At 45.0% G+C, this 21,312-nt stretch overlaps 1 protein-coding gene across 4 annotated transcripts in view; it reads left to right on the plus strand.

Annotated features, from left to right (window-relative positions):
• The window catches only part of GRIP2 (glutamate receptor interacting protein 2), a 264,451-nt gene that overhangs the window by 225,925 nt on the left and 17,214 nt on the right, over window positions 1–21,312 (plus strand). For all 4 annotated transcript variants that reach the window (XM_051627487.1, XM_051627488.1, XM_051627489.1 and 1 more), the window contains 6 exons: window positions 4,605–4,750; window positions 5,380–5,460; window positions 13,584–13,650; window positions 14,451–14,596; window positions 14,888–15,032; window positions 19,424–19,563. In XM_051627487.1, the coding sequence (XP_051483447.1) occupies window positions 4,605–4,750; window positions 5,380–5,460; window positions 13,584–13,650; window positions 14,451–14,596; window positions 14,888–15,032; window positions 19,424–19,563 (725 nt within the window). The remainder of the gene's footprint in view (window positions 1–4,604; window positions 4,751–5,379; window positions 5,461–13,583; window positions 13,651–14,450; window positions 14,597–14,887; window positions 15,033–19,423; window positions 19,564–21,312) is intronic.

Below are 21,312 nucleotides of genomic sequence, written 5' to 3' on the forward strand. Positions count from 1 at the left end.
GCCAGCCTGGGTAAAACAGCATGTGGATTAAAGCCATGGAGCAGTAGCACATCTGCAAAAGGAAGTGCAGATCCCAGCCATGCAGACTGGTGTCAGTGTGGCAGCTTCTCCAGGTGATGGATGCAGACACAGGGAGGAGCCTGAGTGCCTGGAGCTTTTGCATGTGGAAGCACAGGGACAAGGGTTTGTCACAGGAAAAAGTGTTTTCCTGAGTGGTGCAGGTTAAGCCTTTTTTTGTTGTTGTTTGTTTGCTTTCCAAACAGGCTTTACAAATGGAAGCAATGGAGTTTTGGTGTTTTTATCCTCTATTACCAGGTTGAATTTGGCTCACACTGCGAAGCACCAAATTCCTTTTATAAATCAGGCAGCAACAAAGCCTGCTGCCCCAGGGGAGGAGGGAGATGTGCTGAAATCCTCCTGGCTTTGCTTTATCCTCTTGCCAAACCTGGAGCAAAAGTGAAGGCTTGCAGTGCAGTCTTGCTTGGCTCTGATATGTCACACACGCTGCTCTTCCTTTTGGCTGCCCACCCAGCAGCATTCATGCTCTCCTGGCTGCTGCCTTCTGGTGACAGGGAGCCATCCTCTCTGCGTGTGCAGGCTGAAATTAATTTGGGGATTAAATCTCTGCTGTGTGTTTCTTCCTTTCCTAGATCATGCTGCTCTTCCCAGCTGGCAGGAAAACACTGTCTTTCTTCCCCAGCTTGAAGTGATAAGTGCACTGGGTTTGCAGTGAGGTGGAAAAGGCAGTTTTATGGTTTCATTTCACTTTTTGTTTCTTACTATCCCACAGAGCTTGTTTGCTCCATCCTTCCTAGGTACCTTATTCCCTACCCTCTAGAGGTTCTGCTGTAATTGCATTAGAGACGTTTTTCTCCCCTTTACCAGTCCAGGCTCTTGCCTGAGGCTGGGCTGTGTTTTCTCCTGTGCTGCAGTTGGTTGACCTTTGCAAAAGAGGGTGAGTGGTGGGAATGCAGGGATCAGATTCAGCAGCCTGGGTCTGTCCTGTGTGTACCCACACTACTGTCCAAGACTTGTGGCTCTGAATGTGCTGTTACACAAGGGCATGATCCACAATCGCTTTGTCCAGCTGACTTGTGGAGGAGCTGCCTCTTGGGTGTCTAGCAAATTTGAGTGCTACAAGGGAGCAGGCCAGCATTGCCCTTTTTTCAGGGAGGCTGGGATGCCTCACATTTATTTTCTGCTTTGTCCTAGATTGTGGCAGGTGGTTTAAAGCAAAAACTCTTACCTCCCTGACTTGTAATTTCTTTTACAGCCAATAGCCTCTAATAGACCTCCCTCCCCACCTGTTGTTTTGTTTCCTGGGTGCAAGATAAAGCCTTCAGGCTCCAAATGAGACAGTGATTCAGCCCCTGTGATCAGCAGGGAGGGTGGAATATGAAGATGCCTGATGTCCCCTCTTGGCTGCCTTGAAACACATAGCTTTTGTGTCCTTCCTCCCCAACTGTCATTGACAGCAGTGGGAGAATATCTGCCTTCTCCATCCTAGTATCCAAAATCAATGCTTCCTGCTGAGTTATACATTTTCTAGCTCTGCTCAGACACAGTTGTTTGATCATTGTGTTTCTGGTTTTTGAGTACGAATGGTTTGCAAAAGGAAAGTTTAACAGCTGGATAAAGTTGTCAGCAAAGCTTTGATCTTTTGAAGGCTGGGCCTGCCTACCAATGTGCAGACACAGATGCACAGACACAAACACATGTGCATGTTTGACCTGTGTGAGCCAACTCGGTGGTCTGAAAGGGCAAGACAGATTGGTTTCTGCAGCCAGCACTGTGGCCATCATCACAGCTGCTGCCACTCATCCCACAGCTGGAGTGACCATACAGATGCTGATGACGCTGAGTTCTTTAGTGTATAATCTGCCCAAGGCTTGAATTCATGCTGCTCTGCATCCAGTAAGGCACCTCTGCTGCTCCATTGCTGTCTTTGAGCCCAAGGAATTGAGTTATGACAGAATGTAAACCTGCAACTCCAGGGAGACATTCCCATCATGGACTGCAACACATCCAAAGGGCTGTCCTTCACTAGGGGAGGTGTCTGTACTCTTGTTCTTTCTTATTTGAAAACAATTCTCCCATGTTCTCAAAAAACTTTGTGATCATTGTTGTTGACTCTGCATCTCTGAGACAAACATCCTACCCTTGAGAAAGTTTCAGAAGGTTCATGTAGGTTCCCACAGCAGAGCTAAGGAGAGGTCTGCAGGAGCCTTGGCTCCCAGGGATCTTCTCCCAGTGCAAGAGTACATGACAGCTGGAAACTGGTGTCTCTGGAATTATTCTGAAGAGTTAACAAAGCCCGTTGACTCTCCTTGCCCTCATGGAGGGATCCAGAAGGTTATGGCTTCACTCTACAAACTTTTATAAACCTGCAAGACCGGGACATAAACAACAATGATTGACTGAGACTAGTAGTAAAAGAAATAAAATTCTTCTGACCTAACAGAGCTATTGGCTGTAAAACACCCAGGGAAATCTACCTGGAGTGAAGAAACACAAGGAGGGTTGTTTTGTGAGAAGGCAGCTCTGGTGGAAAAGGTGGCAAGTGTTTGCTTTGATGCTGAGTAAAAGTACCCTGCAATCCCCCAGCCCTTGCAGCTGCAACAGTGGTGCCAAAATGGGGTGTGTCCTTGTGTGACCTTGGAATGACAAAGTGATGTCTGTGTGGTGCTGCTGTTGATCCCTCCTTTCCAAAAGGTGCATTCTGGCTATAGAAAGAGAGCTCTGGGTGCTGGAGGAGCACCTCTGTCCTACTCTTTGCCATTTTCCTATTTATAAGCTGGTATTTTCAAGCACATCTATGGGGCTGCATCTCCACAAGTCCAGCACAGGACTGTTATTAAACTTGATGTAATTTATTCACAAGGATGGATTAATTTATACACTGTAAAGTTGTCTGTCCTAATCCAAGTCTCCTTGAACAAGCCCTTCTGAATTTACATCTCATAAAATAACTAGTGTTTTTCCATGGGTGGCATGATTTCAGGAAACAGGGTAAATATTCTGCAAGTTAAATACCTTCCTACCAGTAAAATAACCTCCCTGGGATCTCTCCAGACCTACACATATCTCAACTTTTGATGGGCCACCAGGAAAAACTGTTCTGCTTGTGCATTTTTCTTAACAACCTGGCCTGTTTTATGTGTTCTGTTGTTTGGAAGTGAATGCAGCCAGTGTCTGTTTCCTTTGATGTTGTCTTCCTGTGCCCAGAAGATGTAGTACCATGTTTTCTTACAATTGGATTGGGTGTGAGTGATGAAGAGTGGCTGGAAAGATCAGTAAAAACCCAAGCTGTCTTCTGTGAAATATCAGTAGAAGCTGACATTTAGAAAGGAGAGGTGCTTGATCATTAAAGGGCAGGTAATAAAGGTTCTCTGGAGGAGGCTTAAAACAGGATAGCTGGTGCTTTCTGGGAAATCTTTGTGTTAAAATAAAATGTAGAGGTGAGCCTTAGCCTTGTTCCCACAACCCTTAACCTATTTTGGAGACCACTCTGTAGCTTATGTTACTGGTGGAGGAGCTCTGCTCAAGTGGACAGCCTTCTAGACAGGTGATGAGTGGAAAACCTGAAAAGATGTGGTTATGGTGAGCAACTGCTGAGGGCTGTGAAGGGGAGGGAAGGTGAACAAACCATTGCCCATGGCCAGTCACAGGCAATACTACAGTCCTGATTTTGTAGAGCCATGGGCCAGCTCAGTAACTTGGAAGGTTGTCTTGCTGGTGTTACAGCATGTTAAAAAAAAAAAAAAAAAAAAGTGTGAAAAAACCTTGCTTATAAATACAGAGGGGTCCCAAGAGACAAACTATGCTGTACCAATATATCTCCAGCACAGACTTACCATCATTTTTTTTCTCCCAAAGTAAAAAAATAAAATTAAAATTGCTGATCTGTGCTCTTGGTGAAAGTGGGTCTAACCCAAAACCCCCAAAGTGACAGCTTGGGGGGCTGTCACATTGGAATAATATTGGCCTTTCAAGGCAGTTAAAACACTATCAATGTACATTTGCCTTCCAGAAATACAATGACAAGGGATAAGTGATTATACAATTTGTTGAGACATTTCAGTGAGTTCATTGGCTTGTAGCTTCAGCATTAGCCATGTATTAAGCAGGGAAATCTCTGCAATTTTCAGTGCCATTAGTTTGGGTTTCAGAGGGCACAGGCACATGGAAAGAGCTTTACACCCTTAGACAGAGTAGAAGGACACATGCCCTTGCACTTATCACTCTTAACTCTTGACCAGGATATTGACTTTTAAGAAGGTGAGGGTTAATTTTTTTTTTTCTGAAAGTTGCAGGAAATATGACCAAAAAAGGTTATTTAGGAACAAAATATGTCTGAACTTAAGCAAACCCTTGTGGTTTGCTGCCCTGTGGCTTTCCAGCGACTTGGCCCTGGGGTGAACATTGCAGAACAAGTTCTTTTCTCTCTGGGGCCAATTCTGCAGGATTTGTCACTACTCGGTCTTGTAACAGATTTGCCTGGCAAAAGTAACTCACGGCTGGTTGTGGGGTTGTTTTTTTTTCTCCTTTCCCCTTTTTTCCTGCCTCCTTGTCCCTCTTCCCTCTTTTCCCAATGTGGACTGCAGGTGTGGGCTGCTGCAAGTAGGAGACAGAGTCCTGTCTATCAACGGCATTGCGACTGAGGACGGGACCATGGAGGAAGCTAATCAGCTTTTGCGTGATGCCGCCCTCACCAACAAAGTGGAGCTTGAGATTGAATTTGATGTTGCAGGTATGTTGCCAGAGGGACTGCTGCTCCTCACTGCCAGCTGGACTCTGTCAGTGTCTTTGTTAACCTGTAGGAGGGAGCATATTCACACAAGAGCTCAGAGGAAAGAGTGAGAGGAGCCTGTGAGGACCTTTTCCATTTCTTGTTCTCTAATGCGCACCAATATGGAGGGTCCTTCTTCTCATCCCTTCACAAATTCCTTGTTCTCAGCACTTGGCTGAGATAAACCGAAGGATTAGATGAAGAGGCCACCTGCACTTTAAATATTTGCCCATTAATATGAAAAAATATTTAAAATAGTTTGTGGCATTGAAGCAACGAGGGAGCCAAAGCTATTGGCTGGGGCTAAAGTGCAGCTTTATAAAATAAATGAAGGTGTTTTTCCTTTTGAGCTGCCTCAGTCATGAAATCCATCATGATGTGAGTGCTCCACTTAATGTTCAGAGCATGTATTTTTAATGAGAATCCAAATTCTAACCTGAAGTCTGAAGGGCCTCAAATAACAACCTTATTTGAACCAATAAAGCTGGGTTTTATGGGCTTGTTTTTCTTGCTCCCAAAGAAACCATCCATGCAACTGAAAACTCTCTCTTTTTTCCTGTTTTCTTTTTTGTCTGTTTTTGGTTTTATAGAGTCTGTCATACCCAGCAGTGGTACTTTCCACGTTAAATTGCCCAAGAAAAGGGGTGTAGAGCTTGGAATTACAATCAGCTGTAAGTATTGCTCAGACCTGTACATAATTAGGTGGATGGTTCCTGCCTCCATGAGCTGGTGGCTGCAGAGAAAAGCAGCTACATGAAGGGCTGGGGTGAAGGATGGATCTTAACTGATCAGCTGGTCTGTGCTGCAGATTAGTGCTTTATTATATTAGTAACATTGTTTATATTTCCTTACTCACACCTGTATTATGTTCCTTTTAAAGAAGAATTGCCTGGGTCTGGGGGGTATCCTTGCAGGGAGAGGTGGAGGGAGGAAAGAAAGTGTGAGATGAACCCCCAGCTTGAAGGGTAGAGAGGGGAATCTGCCAAGAGGAGGAGTAGGGTGAAGATGGTGATGGGCCTTAGAGGTGGTGAGAGGCACTTGAAGGACAGAAGGGTGCTGGGCAAGGTTTATGGGAGTCCTTGCTTTAACTAACTCCAGCCTTAGAGGACACCATCCACATGCCAAGGCTTGTGGGCATTGAGAGAGAGAGACATAAACCTTTTTCTGTTTTTTCTCTATTCTCTGCTCACTCTTGATGATTTATTATTGTTTGGTTTTCTTCTGAAGAATATTTTTTAATGTAAAGACCTTTTGGCCTCTTTGGAGAGGATACTGTAAGGGGATGAGATAGGCAGATTCATCCCAAATTCCTGGCTAATTTTGGATCTTCTTATGCCTTGCATGAGTGAATTTTTCCTTTATGGAAAGTGTGAGCAGGTGTCGTGTCACTCATCCCTTTTTCACTGCTGGATAAACTGAGTTGAATCATCTCAGATTTGCCCTGCCCAGAGGCTGCCACCATCTCTCAGCTGAAACAAAGCAACTTGGGAAACTGCAGTAACAAGATCTTGTGTCTAAGTCCTCAGGAGTGTGCACCCAGCTGTGTCTGGGGAATGGAGACACTAGGGGCACTTTAAAATGAGATAAGCTATTTGTAATTACCTTTTGGCATTTGCAGCATTAGTCAGTGAGCTAATTGGAGGTGTTCTGGTCCAAGTGGGGTGATTCTCAGAAGTGACATGAACATCGACAGGCTGATGGCTTTGCACCCTGTGTTATTTCATCTCTCTTCCCAGCTTCTTCTATTTGTGCCACGAGGATAATCCTGAGAAATAGCAGCACAGTATTTAACATTTGGCTTGGTAGCAATTACTGTCTGAAGACATCAAAGAGCTTTCTGAAAGCAGCAGGGTACCCGTAATGACATCTCAGTGACAGGGAGGAGTGGACAGAGCACAACAGCCCAGCCTGCCCTGGGTTCCCAGCCTGTGGTCCCTGCCCCTGACTTGGCAACATGAGATGATGGATCTGCTAGCAGAAAACCTTCTGGCTTGAGCACAGTCAAGGTTTCATCCCATTTAAGCATCAAAGCTTTGTTTGTATCTGGGACTGGAGAGCAAAAGAAACCTGGGAGTTGCTGGCAAGAATATTAGTTTTTATTTGTAGAGTCTGACTTAAATGGGATCTGCTTCAGATGTGCATTTACACTTCAAACGAATCTTTATGTTGAAAATATTTTCACTTGAAATTTATTTTAAAAATTGATTTCACACACTTTTTTGAAATCATCACTAAATAAAAAGAAACTGACCCCTGAGTTTTAAATAGTTAGATACACATTATCCAACTACAAAGCAGATTTTAAACTATATAATAGATTTGATTTTTTGCATCTTGAACATACTTGCAGGACATTATTTAAATAATGCACACACATAAACTTAAGAAATATTTCAGTCCTTTGCTGAGTCAAAGCCAAAATTATATTTACAAATGGAGCAAGCGACAGCCAGCTGGAAAATGCAGTGGTGAGGATGAAATGCTAGTTGAATCCTAATTCTGTTTTCATATCTTAGTCCATATAAGCTTATGTCCACATGATCCTTCGCAAATTAAATCATCATTTTGTCACTCTGCCTCTGACCAGGCAGATAAATATACTGGTTTCAAACATTAAAACCAAATCAAGCAGCTGTATGGGAAGTACCTCCTGCAGAGACATGATGTGCATGCAGGAGTGTGATGGAAGTAGCAAGAGAAAAGAGGTAAAAATAACTGTTTTGCTCAGTTTCTCCCAGTTCTGCTGATTTGAATGCTTGTATAGATCTAGAAACAGCTTTTACAGCTTCACTTCTGACAAGGAAAGACGTTTAACTACTGTTTGAAAATAAGAGGACTGGGTTTACTGGCCTCCCACATTGGATCTCTGGTCCCTACTCTGTAAAACTAGGGCATGTTCAAGAGGTGATGAACTAGAGGGGGGTCAGTAGAAGACCCCCTGCAGGATGGCCACAGAGTTGAGTTTGTTCTAAAATGTTGTGGTCCAGCTACACTGTTGACGAAAGATGAGTTGCTTTTGTTGAGTTTTACCTTCTGGCTTCAGCAGGCTCATGTGTAGTTCATTCCTCTGTCTAGGAAGGTTTGCTACTGCCTTCAAACACAGGCATAAAGTGTTATGACCTCACCAGAAAAATGCTATAGAAATAAAAGAGATCAAGTTCTTGCTGTGCTGTAGCTCTCAGAGCTAATTGGGAGATGGGCTAAGTAAAGGAGGAGAGAGCAGGACTCTTGATGGATGTGCTAGAAGAATTCGTAATGGAGCTGGCTGCAGGAGGAACCATAAATCTGCTAGAAAGCCTCGTAAAAGGGCTGAAAGCACAGGAGGTTTTTGTATGAGGAGGGCAGGTGCTACTGCTTCTGGGATGAATATACAGAGAGGGTCTGAGCTTGTTCCTGGTGAGGGGCAGATGTTTGCCGAAGGCATTTCATCTTTTCTCAGGTGTCAGGGTTAGCTGGAGAGAGAAGGCTTGGGCTGGGTGAACCCCCAGGTGTGTCTGTGCACGTGGCTGGGTGCATGCAGATGGGTTTCTTCCCCCTGCTAAAGCACAGGGCAAAGGGATGCAGCAAATTAAGATGCATGATGTAAATATTTGTGTATAGCATTATTTCCTCTTCAATTCCCCATAGGTTGAATAGGAAATCCAAGCAGTGAGTCTCTCACTTACTGTGCTTTGTATTTCTGTGGCACCTTAGTGCCTTCAAGTCTCATTTCAGTCTCCTGCTACATGAAAATTAGCAAAGGAAACCACCAAAGCTGCCTCATGTGTGCTGCTTTCATGCACTTTGTCCAGGGGTGAAGTGACAGGAAGGCAGCAAAATCACTCTGATTTTCTCCATAGTCCAGTGCCCTGGTTTCTGTCCCAGGGAGGAGGCTGCTTTTGTTTGTAAAGCAGCCACTGTGACTGCAGAGCACCCTCCTTTCTGCTCCACCAGGTTCAAAGACCTGTGTGGGCTGTGAAGCTCGACTGTTTGCAGAGACCTCCAAGGTGCTCTGAATGGTGGGGGTGCAAAGACATAGGAAAAGAGGTTTTTGACACGAGGTTGTGAAGATGTGGGTCTTGTTGGCCTGAACTACTCATCTCTATTAGCAGAACACATGCCATAAGTGCTCTGGTCTTGCTGGCTGCATTTGGTCATAATGATACAGTTACAGCTTTGTAGGTTTTCTGTAAATCTCTTACAAATTAAAATCTCCACCAGTGAGAAGGTAATAGTTGTGTATTCTTCTGTGTTCAATACCTGACCTCTTAAAATAAGATATGGATTTGTTATTAGCTTGTGGAAACTGATAGTTGATTACACTAAAGATTGCTTTTTGTGTTGATTTTTGGGGGTTTTTTGGTTGTTTTTTTTGGCTGTCTCAAATATCCTCTCCAAGGGCTAGTTGTGACATTTGCTGAAGGGTACAGGTGTGTTGTTGTTACTGTTTAAACAGATATTGAAATTACTGTTCATTTTAGCTATGCATTAATGCTTCATATAGCAAGTTTATCAAATTACCTTTATATATCTTAACAATTCAATTCCTGTGCCCTTGGCATGAAGTACTGCAAATAAGAAGCAGGTAGTATATCTGCTTGTGGGCGATAAAACTGGAATTTGGATAGACAGATCACTTCGATTAAATTGCTTAAGCAATGTAATCACTGTCTTGGTGAGAAGATGGATCTGTGAGCCCAGCAAATCTTTCTGTGCTGGCACTGGGTTAACCTGGGACCTGCCTCCAGCCTGGCAGTGTGTGTCTGCAAGCATCAGGTGCCAAGCAGCCCTCTGCCCTTCCACCTCCTAACACTGCAGCTTCAGCTGAGATGTGCAGCTGATTCACTCTGGTGCTTTTACCCAGGTGGGATGTTCTCTCCCAGTTTTGCTACCTGGAGATTTAAAAGGAAATAGGTCTGCAGTGGGATGAATATCCTGCTAGAGTCACTGATAATTTATGCATCTGCTGCTAAAACTAATGAATGATAGAAGAAAATGCTGGTTACTGGGGATCTGATTTTCACTGCTACTTTTTATAATTGATTCTGATTTGCTTTTATTCATCTCATTCCTTAGCTGTCCTTAGTATTGGCTTTTTAATTTTGTTTGTTTTTTCTCATTTATAAATGCTTGCTTTCTTAAACATATTCTTATAGTATTATTACAGTTTCTCTAATTACACATTGGCAGAGTGCTGCTTTGGCTTGGTCAATAACAAAAGACATTTATAACAAATTGATGCGTGTGAGATATGTGCTCGTGCCCCTTGGAGGGGAATAAATTACCAATACAAGTCATTATGCATTCTATTAAAAACACAAACTGGACATGTGTTTCTGGCCTCATCATCCATCACAGAGTAAACACTAAGCGAGCCAGAATCCCAGCAGAGGTGGCGAGAGACTGAAAGCAATTTATAAAAAGTAAATAACAGTATTGATCAATTCACCATTTTATCACTGCCCTGTCACCGCCACCAAGCAGTGTTTTCGTTTGGAGTTTCTACCCCACCCTACATTTCTATCTTCACCAGCTGTTGATTTATGGAGCTTTCTCTGGGCCACTGAAGCAGATTTAAACTACCTTTCGTACTTGTAAACCTACCAAAAATATAAATGTATCTGAAAAAGAGCCTACTCCTACCTGAAGTAGTTTGCCCTGGTGGATGAAGGCCTGCCAAGGTAGAGTGTGGGTTTCTGCACACCAGCTTCTGCCTCTGTCTCTCCATCCATCTCTTCCCTCTACTCCTTTTGCTGCCTTCTTGGTTTTACAGACAGGAAAGCAAGACCCAGAGGCAAGGCTGGGCATCTGAACCATGTCTCCTGCAGCAAACAAAATTACCAAGCAATGTCCTTTGAAGAGAAGTAAACACTCTGACAGCAGAAACGAATGGATGAAAAGGCTTTACTCATCTCTGCAAGTGTCTTAACTCCAAACACTGCAGCCCTAATAAAATAATAATGTACTTTAAGGGTTTTTTTAATTGCAGGCAAATTGGAAATGGTTTATCTAAAATCTCACCAGGGATCTAAATATCTAATGCCTCTGACCTTGACTGAGTCACCACTTCAGTGACATTGCAGCTCTCCTGCCTGATGACAGGGCAGCGTTGCACAGAGGCACGTTGTTACCCTGTGTGAACAGCCCAGGAGGGTTAAAATCATGGGGCCCAGGGGGCTGGGGTAGTCAGGGGCAGCCTGGTCCCAGCTGACAGGTGGAGAGCCCAGCTGAGTGCTCTTCTGGGGCACCAGATAGGGCTTTGGGATGCCAAAGGTGGATTAATGGAGTTAGTAACCTCTGTTGTTTAAAACGCACCGCAAGTGACTGACTGTTCTGTGCTTTGAGATTTGCTTTTCTTAACTTTGTATCTTATGCCTCTTGAGAGAGAACAATTATTCATTAAATCTCTCTAACTTACCCTTCAGATTTCTAGGTGCTGACTGATAACGATGGCTTGATAAAGCTTTTCCATTTTATACTAAGTGATTATTTAAAACAGGGCAGCTATTTATTACAGCTTGGGTACTCTGCTGCAGTTGTACATGGCTCTTCCTTTTGACCAGTTTCTGTTGGGAAAAAACCCGCTTCCAAAAGACACATAAACAAAACCAAGAATGGTTAAATTTTAAAATTTGCCTTGTTTCCTAATGGACAAAGCACTTGGTCTGTCATGCTTGGTTCTGGTACAGGCAGCCTGTGCTACATCCAATGCTGACACCTATTGTGGAGCTGCAGAAGGACGAGGTCATCTCTGCTCAGAGACTGACCATGGGTAGGATCCCACTGCATGTTGCAGGGCTTGTAGGGCAGATGCCGAGATAAACACCAATTCTGCAGAGCTCGAGGCATTTTGTTGTCTGTACTTGCTGATATTTTTTAAAATTTTTTTTCCCTCTTCATTTTTTATCATTCACAGTCTTTGGACATACCATTCCAGCTGTGACATGGTCAAGTTTAGAGATGGCCATGCCCAGCCCACCACCAGGACTGCAGAGATCCTGCCTAACCCCTTTGTGTCACACTGCCTCTACTTTGAAACTAATAAACAAACCTTGTGGTGAAAAGTATTTTTGCTGGATTGTTTTGACAGAACCAGGGTAGGGAATGATTCAACATGCAGCGATGCCAGCCTGACCCAGGGCTCGGGGTGTGCTAACAGTGTCTCCCTTCACTGCCACTCAGACCACCTTGTTGTTCAACTTTCAGCAGCAAATACATGTCCTATATTGAAAAAGAAAACAGCCATAGTAATAACAGGGTGAAACATCTGTCCACTGTCCATGGTGCGTGGCCTTCTCCATCAGCGTGGGGGTTTCTGCATGGATTTGAGCTGCGTGACCTGCACCTCATCCTTCCCTGCCACCACTCAGCTCTGCCTGGCCTGTATCTGCTGGCTGGTCCGTGACACAGGCAGGTTGGATATAGGCATGAGCCCTCAGTGAGTCTCTACAACTCATCTGCTTCTCCCTGACACAAGCTGGATGTGAGTGTCCGGATCAAAATTGCCTGGCACCACAATGCAGTAAGAGATGGAGAAAATAATTCTACCAGGCTCCGTACCGTTCAGCAGCTGCATTGCTGTGCCTGTTACAAAATCAGTCAGGGTCTGCTCTTCACTGTCTAACCAAACTCAGCCCTGTTACAACTGAGATTGGTGTCTTTTCTCCCTGTTCAGTACAGGAGGTTTAATTATATCTGGGAGAGTTATCCTTAAACATGTTGGGTTATCCTGTCTGTTTTAAAATCTTATAAATGAACATAAACAACAGCAAAATCTTGAGCAGAGAGGTTGGTAAGAGGAAGCACTTATTCCTTTATGTCTGACTTTCCGGGGTGCTCTCTAACTGCTGTTCAGACAGGTGGATCTCTGTGTGGTTGACGCCTTGTGCATCACAGATATTTTAATCTCTGACCTGCACCTGATATCTTCAGATGCTGTAAATTTCTCCCTTCCTACGCGTTTTTTGCTGAGAAGCTCTGTCAGCTTTAAATGAGACAATGCAATTCCCATAGCAAGGCAGGAGGGAGTGACATGAGATGAAAAGGTTGCTCTTGGCATATATTTGGTGTGTAGATGGCAGAGAGGTCAGGAGGGGTTCAAGTCATAAATCTAAGAAATCTTGGGTTTCTCAGCAGGTCTTGCAGGCAGATTTGAAAACACAAATGCTTCCAGAGATGTGTGCTTGCATCTCTTGTGGGCTGAAAAAGTTATCAGGGTCAGACAGGAAAGAAGAGTTGGTAACCACCCCTTCCAGCTCCAGCACTGATACCAGCCCTGGTTTATCCAGTTGTATGATGAAGTGGCCCAGGGAGCTGAACCATCTAGAGAGCAGTGTTTTATCTCATTCTTCCTTGGGTTATTTTCCTCCTTGAAAAATAACACAGCCAACTTTCCTTGAAGAGCACAGAAAGACTTTCAGTAACCACAGCACTGAGCTAGGTGCTCCCTAGGCAGAGGTGCTGATGTCTGACTGCTGCCAGAGCCTGAGGCTCACTTGCTGTCTCATGTCAGAGATGTGGGTGAGTGGGTGTTCAACAGAGCTGGGATTGGGCAATCCCACCTCTTGCTGCTGGACACTGCATGTCCTTGCCTTCAGGAGGAGGCTGAAAGAACCAGTTAGCTAACCTGGGCAAAAGGCAACCAACAAAATTTGCACTTTTTTCCAGGTGTGGCTTCCAGAGTTCAAATGTGGAGCATCATTTTGTCAAAGTAATACAAATTCTCTTTCCTTACAACTCCTTCTCTCCAATAACCACCCCTGTTGTAGACAGCAGACCCAATACCAAGCTTTGTAACCATGTGTCTCTTTTGCAGCTGCGAGCAGAAAGCCTGGGGAGCCTTTGATCATCTCTGATATCAAGAAGGGGAGTGTAGCACATAGGTGAGTGCAGAATTTCCCACGTGCCAAGCCCATTGCAAAATGTTCAGCCCAGTGATGACAAGTAGAATGAAGCCCGAGCAGCAGCACCTGGGTTTGGGTTTTGCCAGCATCCAAAGAAGTCTCAACCCTAGAGGTTTGTCTTAGACCACAGTCAGGTTTGCAATAAACAGTGTATTAAAGCAAGTAGACTTGAGCTCTTGGAGAAAATGACCAGGGTACTGATTTCAGAGGTTTGCTGACTCTATAGGAGATGGATGTTTAGCATTTAAGAACATACAGTAAAGGGCTCCATATATTCTATAAGGTGTTATGGCTCATCAGGTAATTTGCTCTGTCTCATCTCCTGCTCAGGTGAACAGAGTGAGTGAATTGTGGGCACTGGTGGAGAACTGTACAAATAACTCAGCATTTATTGACTTCACCTCTGATCCCAGCACCTCATAGCAAGGCTTTTAGAGGAATTTAGTGCTGCCAGAGGGCTCTTTCCTAGGAGTGCTCATACAGCAGTTTCCATAAGAGGTAGAATATCTGTCAGTTAAACATCAGGCACTTTTCAGTGCTGTAGGTTACCCAGAATATATATCTGATCTTCCTGCCTTGTTCTGTGTTGATGCATGCTCTACATAAACTTCCTGTCTTTAAGTTATAATTGTTCCAAACTCCATCCATGGTTGTATCCCAGGAAAGATCAAGGACAGTAAAAAGTTAACATTGCCATTGCCACCGTGGGACTGAAGGTGTCACGGGATCTGAAAGGCAAATACAAATGTACTTTTAGTTTTCTTTTCCTTTCTACATAGAACTGGAACCTTGGAGCCAGGAGACAAGCTGTTAGCCATTGATAACATCCGACTCGACAATTGCTCAATGGAGGATGCTGTGCAGATTTTAAGGCAGTGTGAAGACCTGGTCAAATTGAAGATTAGGAAGGATGAAGATAACTCTGGTACAGAAATCCTGATGCAAACTGGTGCCTGTCCTCTGTAATGACATTTCCCAATAGGTAGTGCAAACCAACAAAGATAAGGGCATGCTGCTTGTCTGGTCACCACTTTCCAATTGATTATAGTCTATTTTTGTTATGCTGCCCTTAAATGGAGTATGGAAGGTTAAAATCCTATTTGGTATGAGCATGGCTGAAGACCTTAGGCTTTTGCTTCTAAATGCTGCAAGTCTTTCCTATGACCTCTTTCATATGGCTCGTTTACAAATTCTGCATTCCTGTTTTCTCTTTCAGATGAGCAGGAGACCACGGGGGCTATTATCTACACGGTGGAGCTGAAGAGATATGGTGGGCCCCTGGGAATAACCATCTCTGGGACAGAAGAACCCTTTGATCCTATTGTCATTTCAGGCTTGACTAAACGAGGGCTGGCAGAAAGGTGAGGTTTGGGGGCAGAGGGGTTGAATTGATATAGTAAGGGATCTTGAAGTTTGCAAAGTTTCCTCTGCTGTCATAAACTCTTCTTTGAAGTTCTAGTCTGCTAAAAAAGGAAAGGTGCTAGGAAGGTATCCAGGGACAGCCCTGCCAGTCTGGTTCTGCAGACCAGCATGCAGGAGATGTGGGATGGTTGGACTGAGCTGTCAGGGCAATGAGAGAGGTTCAAAGCAGGGCACTTCTGGAAGAGTCAGATCCAGCATGCCACCTGAGTGCAGCAGCCAGGAAAAGGTATTTATCTGCCCCTCTTCCACAGAGGTGCTTCCTAGTCTGTGACTGCCCACACACATCTTGCACTGGGAAGAGCCCAGCCTGCCCACAAAAAACATTGTAAACTGTTCAGGACTCACCTGTTGCTTAACTATGGCTTATCATCAGGGCAGTGGTGTGTCCTGCTGAAACCACAGATCTCAGGGGGCTTCTGGCCCATTCTTGCTGGTCGTTAGTCTGTTACGGATGGAGGTGTCTCAGTGCAGGGCTGGTGTGCTTCAAGCAGCAGACATTTATGCTGCATAAATATAGGAGCAGATTTACCTTTGGCAACTGGGGAGGCTGACTGTGTGTGTGCCTGTGGCTGAATATATGTGCATGTGTGGGATTTAAAGGATCAGGACATTGCTGAGAATATAAGGTGGAACTGAGTCATACACTGTATCTTAATTAATCTGTCTATACCGTAGCTGTGACTTGTAAATAGATCATTTCAGCAGCCCTGACTCATACTTCTTATAGGGTTGCTTTACCCTGTGCTGCTTGACAGGCAGAACAGCAGCTAAAAAAACCCTGAACAAATAGGTGTAAAGTGCTACACCTTAGGGATGTTTGACAGCAGGTCTGGCCTTCTGGTGCTTTCTGTTTCAAGGCCACACTCCCTCTTAGCTGGCCTGTAAAACAGCTCAGTGCCCGTCCTGCACTGGGTTCCTCAAGCTTGCTGCTGCACGTTTCCATTCCTTTCCCTTGGAACAAAAAGCAGAACATCAGTGTCTCCCAGGACATCCCCAGAGGGATGGACTTAGTAATGAGTGGTTCTTCTCCTTGGGGGATTTATATCACTGCTTGCCACTGTAGGATACTGTCTTTTCCCCTAGAAAAGAGTAGCTCTAGGGTATCCAGCTTTTCTCTGCACAGCAGTTCTGCACTACACCTGCAGCCCAGCATGGGAGAGGTTAAGGACAGAAAGCCCAAACACTGTCAGGCTCAGAAGACAGTCTTGCACCCTTGCTGCTCTCAGATCCTTTTGCAATGCCATGGCTGTTCTTCCTTCAAATTCAGATACACATCAGTGACTGCTCCAGAGAAACCTAGTGCGGGCGAGTGCTGCAGTACTACTGAATTTTGATCAGGAGCTGGCAGGCAGGGAGGAGGGAAGAGCCTTTTGAGAAGAGTGATGGAGCCATTCAGTATGTTCCCTGTTGGACTGACACATAATGGCACCTTTGCAGAGTGGGGTGCAGTCTAGGGATGGAGCTGCTTGGGGAATTTCTGGGTAATCTTGGCTTCCTGTGGGGAGGGTGAGGAGCACTGAGATGAAGGCTGCCTGCAGGAAAGGTGCATATTTTTCTGCTGAGATGGGACATATTTTTCTCCTGAGAGTAACAGAAGGGATTGGCTCAACCTTGTCAAGGGAAGAGGGGTGGTCCTGGTTTTAGCCAAAATTGTCCCTTTCCTGCAGTCACTACCTTTCCCTGTGCCACAGGCACCTTTAGGGAGGCTCTGAAGGGTGGGATGGGTTTCTGAAGGACAGGATTTAAACCCGAAGCTATTCCTGGCTTTTGTTGGAGCACAGGACGTATTCCGGCAGTGCTGGTACAGGGTGCACCAGAGCCCAGCATCTGATAGTGCTGGCCCCATATAGGTCATAAAGGTCTGTGCTGCAGCTTGGGCTGCTTGCTTGATGATGGGGAGGCAGGATGTCCTCTAGGATCTGTCATGAGTCTGTCACAGCAGGTGACAGGGTGTCTAAGCTGAAAAAGCTTCAGATTCAGATGATCTGGGTTTTATCTTGACCTTGAACATTTTTCTCCTCGTATGTGTCTGATCCTATGGAAATGTAGAGAAGCAGCTCAGGCTGTTAGGTTGGTGTTGAGTGGTGGCTCTCTCCCATGTTAGTCTCTTCTTTCCCTCCTGCAGTATCTGTAGGTGTCTTTAGCCTGGGCCATGGCCCTTGTTTCCTTCTTGGGAAAGGGAGTGTGCCTGAACAATACTGTTCACTTCTTGTTGAGGTGTACTGGTTCCTGTTCTCCAACAGTACTTTTAAGTGTCTGATCAGCCTCCTGTAGTGCCACCTGGTTAAGTAAATGGGGGTGGCTGCAGGAGGGTTTTTGTCCAGAAGTGCTCAGCACCAACCCATGTTGGAAGAGGGGTGATGGGATGGTGCCCCTGCCCATGTGCCAAGTAAATCCCTTTCACAACTATGCAGCCACCACTTATCCAGTGCAGCTCCTTTTACACCTTGCAACTTAACCTGCTGATCAATTCTGCTCTTGCATGTGTCCTCTGAGCAAGAAGGCACATGGAGCATGCAACTCCTTGGGCTTTTTTCTGTTTGAGGTGAATTAAGGACTGTTGGTGAGGATGTAGAAGCACAAGGATTATTAGCTAGAAACAGTTTTCTCTGTTAGTCCTGCTTGTCTTCTGTTTGCTTGTCCTCACAAGGGTGCCTGGAGATGCACAGATGAGAGGACTGGACTTTTATTTACCTTTCCCCCTTGAAGAAAAGACCTTTCTTTTCCATTGTTTCTGTGTTTTTCCCTGCTGAGGGACTTTCACAAGTTCTGCAGAGCAGCCACGTTGTTCTGAGGAGGGTGGTGGGGCTGGTGTCTTGGACAGGAGATGCATCTCCATGCTGGGTTCAGGGCTACAGCAGGAGGCCCTCAGATGCTGAACCACTGCAGCCAGCCAAGGATCTCCTCTTAACTGCCAGCAGTTAAGCTTGATTCTCTTTTTTTTTTTCAATCATGCAGCTGAAACAAATACTCTGGTATCATTTTGATCTGCAATTTGTTTGGTTTTGTGTAAGTTTTCCCTGCGGGCTTTTTCAGGTTGATGTGGATGGGACAAGATGGACATCTAGTGGCTGATGGGACCGTCAAGGCACTGCCCAAGTATCACAGCAGCAGGAAACAAAAACAGTCCTGCCTGCTGCTTGGCTATATTTCCCAATTTGATGTACTTATAGTAGATGTTTCACAGCATGGTGTCTCCAAAAGTTTTGTACTTTGGGGAAAGACAAGGAGCTGTTGTGCCTGAGGCAATGTATCAAATCCTGATTCTGCAGCCCAGTTTGGAGATGTAACCTGAAAGAAGCATATTGCCTTGCCATGGACAAAAAGATCTTGCAGTCCAGATTTGCATCTCCTTCTGGCTCAGTCGCACAGGTTCCTGATAGCTAAAACTCGAGGCACTGCTGGAGGAGGAGAGGATTGCTGCTCTTGCTTTCTGCTGTCAGGGAGCTGCAGCAGGGGTGCAGTGAGCTCGGTGAGAGAGTGGCAGCTCCTGCCTCAGGTGCCAGCTCTGGCCATGGATACATCCTGTCCTGCCTGCTCTTCCCAGAGCTGCAGCAAATGTGGGGAGAGCTGAAGTGAGCCCCTGTCTGAGGGCAGACACAGAAGGATGGAGGAGAAGGGGGAGAATTGCCATGACTTCTTAGCTTGCTCCTGGCTGTTTCTGAAGCCTGAGGATTTATTTAGCCAAGAGCAGAAGGCGGCGCTGGAACATGGCTGTGCAATAAAACACAGTAACCTCTTTCAGAGTGCTGGTCCTGATGGAGAAAGTCAGTGACATAGCTGTGTAGGGGTGAGCTTTCAACATATCATGAACTGATCTACAAGTGTTTCAGCTCGTGCTAGTACACACAATCAGTGTTGGGCCATTTTGGTTTTGTTTAGTTTTGTTTTTCAAGGGGTTTCTAGGTTTGTTTCATAATTTCTTTCCATCACTGTGAATGTGCCCTTCAGTTCCATGTGTGATAACCAGTGAGCATCACACACTGGAAATGTTTGTGCTTTTAGCAAGTAGACCCCCTTGCTTTGAAGAGTTTTGACTGTAAATTGGTGTGCAGTCCCAGCTCCTGAGGGCCCTGGGATCCAAGGAGTGCATATGTTCTGTGCCTGGTTGTGTGTGTATGCACAGGTTAAAGGTGTGGGGGGCACCCAGAGTCCTGGTAGTGGTGAGGGAGAGGAAATCAAGGGTGTATAGCAATAGCAAGGGGAAACTAAGACATACTTGAAAGCACTGAGAGTTAAAATGCTATTGATTCAAGGAACAGCTTAATGGCCTGTCTTGCAGAGGCAAATTGTTTCTCTGAAATTTCTAACAGTGCTTTTTTCTCTCCAGAACTGGAGCCATCCATGTTGGTGACCGGATATTAGCCATTAATAACGTGAGCCTCAAGGGGAAGCCACTGAGCGAGGCCATTCACCTGCTGCAGATGGCAGGAGAGACAGTCACTCTGAAGATCAAGAAGCAGATGGAGAGTGAGTTGGAGAGCATTGTTTGGGGTGGGAGGGTGAAGGTGCAGCCCAGCAGGGACGCCAGGTGATGGAGCAGGTATCGCTGTGGGTTTTCCTTGGCTTTCCTTTTGGCTGGAGACAGAGGGGAAAATGTGGGTGTTTTTTTTTCACTTCTGACTCACAGTTGTTGTTTTTTTTTAAAAGGCAACCCAGGGGCTCTCTGTGGTACTGGGAAGAGATCAGACAGCGGGTTTATTTGCTATAATATTTTTTTTCAGATTGACACCTTGTGCCATTAGTGCTATTCCCTGTTTGTGTGGGTGTTTCACACAGAGCTGAAGCAGCATTTGCTTTTGAAAGTAGAAGACTGCAGATACTTTTAAAAGTGTCACCCCCAAGATGAGCAAGGAGACTTTAAGTTGGTAGAGTCCATGAAAAAAACCAACAAAACCAAAACCAGAACCCACCTTTAATTCAACTTTTTGAAAGTGTTTGGCAATAAATCTTTTGTGCCCCTTTCCTGGCTTGGGGTCCTAAGATGATTTTTCAAAGCCTCTCCCTTCACTCTAGAAATTCCTTTCTAATTTCCCTGACAAGCTCCCTGTGGCTTTGAAGCTGTTCTTGACACACTATCGAGGAGCAGGAGCACGCTTAGTACAGGCAGGCCACTCTTTCAGAGGGTGGAGTGGGGATTGGAGAAAGCAAGGAACATAGAAACTTTTCTCCTTGGCTGTGTAATCACAGCCAAACAGAGGCTTTCTCATAAAATTCAGAAAGTAGCTGGTGCACTCTGGCTGCATTTCTGTCTCTCCCCACACCCAGTATTCTCTATCTTGTTTGTGCCCTTCTCCTGCAGCCTCTAGGTTTACCTGGACCTACCCAGCCAGCGGCCACGGTGCTTCCAAGCATGTGTGGCTGATGGGATGTCTGTCCTGCTTCTGGACAATTCTGTAGATCTCAAGGCAGTTTGCAAACGTGTGGCAATGTTCCTGTTTTATGAATGGAGGAAGCCCAGGCAGGGTGTGGTGACTTAGCAAATAGAGGGTAGAACTGGGGAATTAAGTCCTCCTCAGGAAACTCCAGTCTTGTTCCCTGCAGCTAAGTGGCCTGATCCTTGGTCTGAAACACTCTTTCCACCCCCTGCTGACATTTAGCATTGTCACAGCCACTTGCTGAAATAATTGACATGCAAGTGCCAGTTGGAGATTTAATGATTTAATTAATCATTCTGAGAACGAAGCAAGTGTAATTGAAATTTCAAGGTAATCTTGAGTTAATAATGGTGAGCAATCTTCTGAATACTTGGAAAATAGGGACCTTCAGGACACCAACCTTTATTTGGCAATCTGTCCTCACTGACAAATGTGGACCTTAAGAGGGCTTTTTATCCCAGCCTCCATGAGTCAGAGATCCAGGGTGTGGATGGCTAACATGATTTCTAATCAACAAGGACTTTAAAATATTCATCACAAAGAAATGCTTGTGCTGAGACAACTTGTATAGCTTTTGCCTGAAAAGGAATTTGATATAATGATAATAAGGCCTATTATTACTAAAATAATGGAAAGGAAGGTCTAAGCTTCATCACCCACATTCAGACTTCCATTTTCCAATCACTAATCAGAGGAAATTCAGCCTCAAAATACCAGGTCCAGGAATTCCACCATTGTTGTGAGACTTCATGGGAGACTCTTGGAGAGGTGGTGATTAGCCCTGAACTGAAACCAGGTTGAAAGGGGCTAAAGCTTCAGCTGCTGTAGTTTGGGACCAGGC

This window comes from Apus apus, chromosome 9, assembly GCF_020740795.1.
Source record: "Apus apus isolate bApuApu2 chromosome 9, bApuApu2.pri.cur, whole genome shotgun sequence".
In the NCBI taxonomy this organism is placed as follows: Eukaryota; Metazoa; Chordata; class Aves; order Apodiformes; family Apodidae; genus Apus; species Apus apus.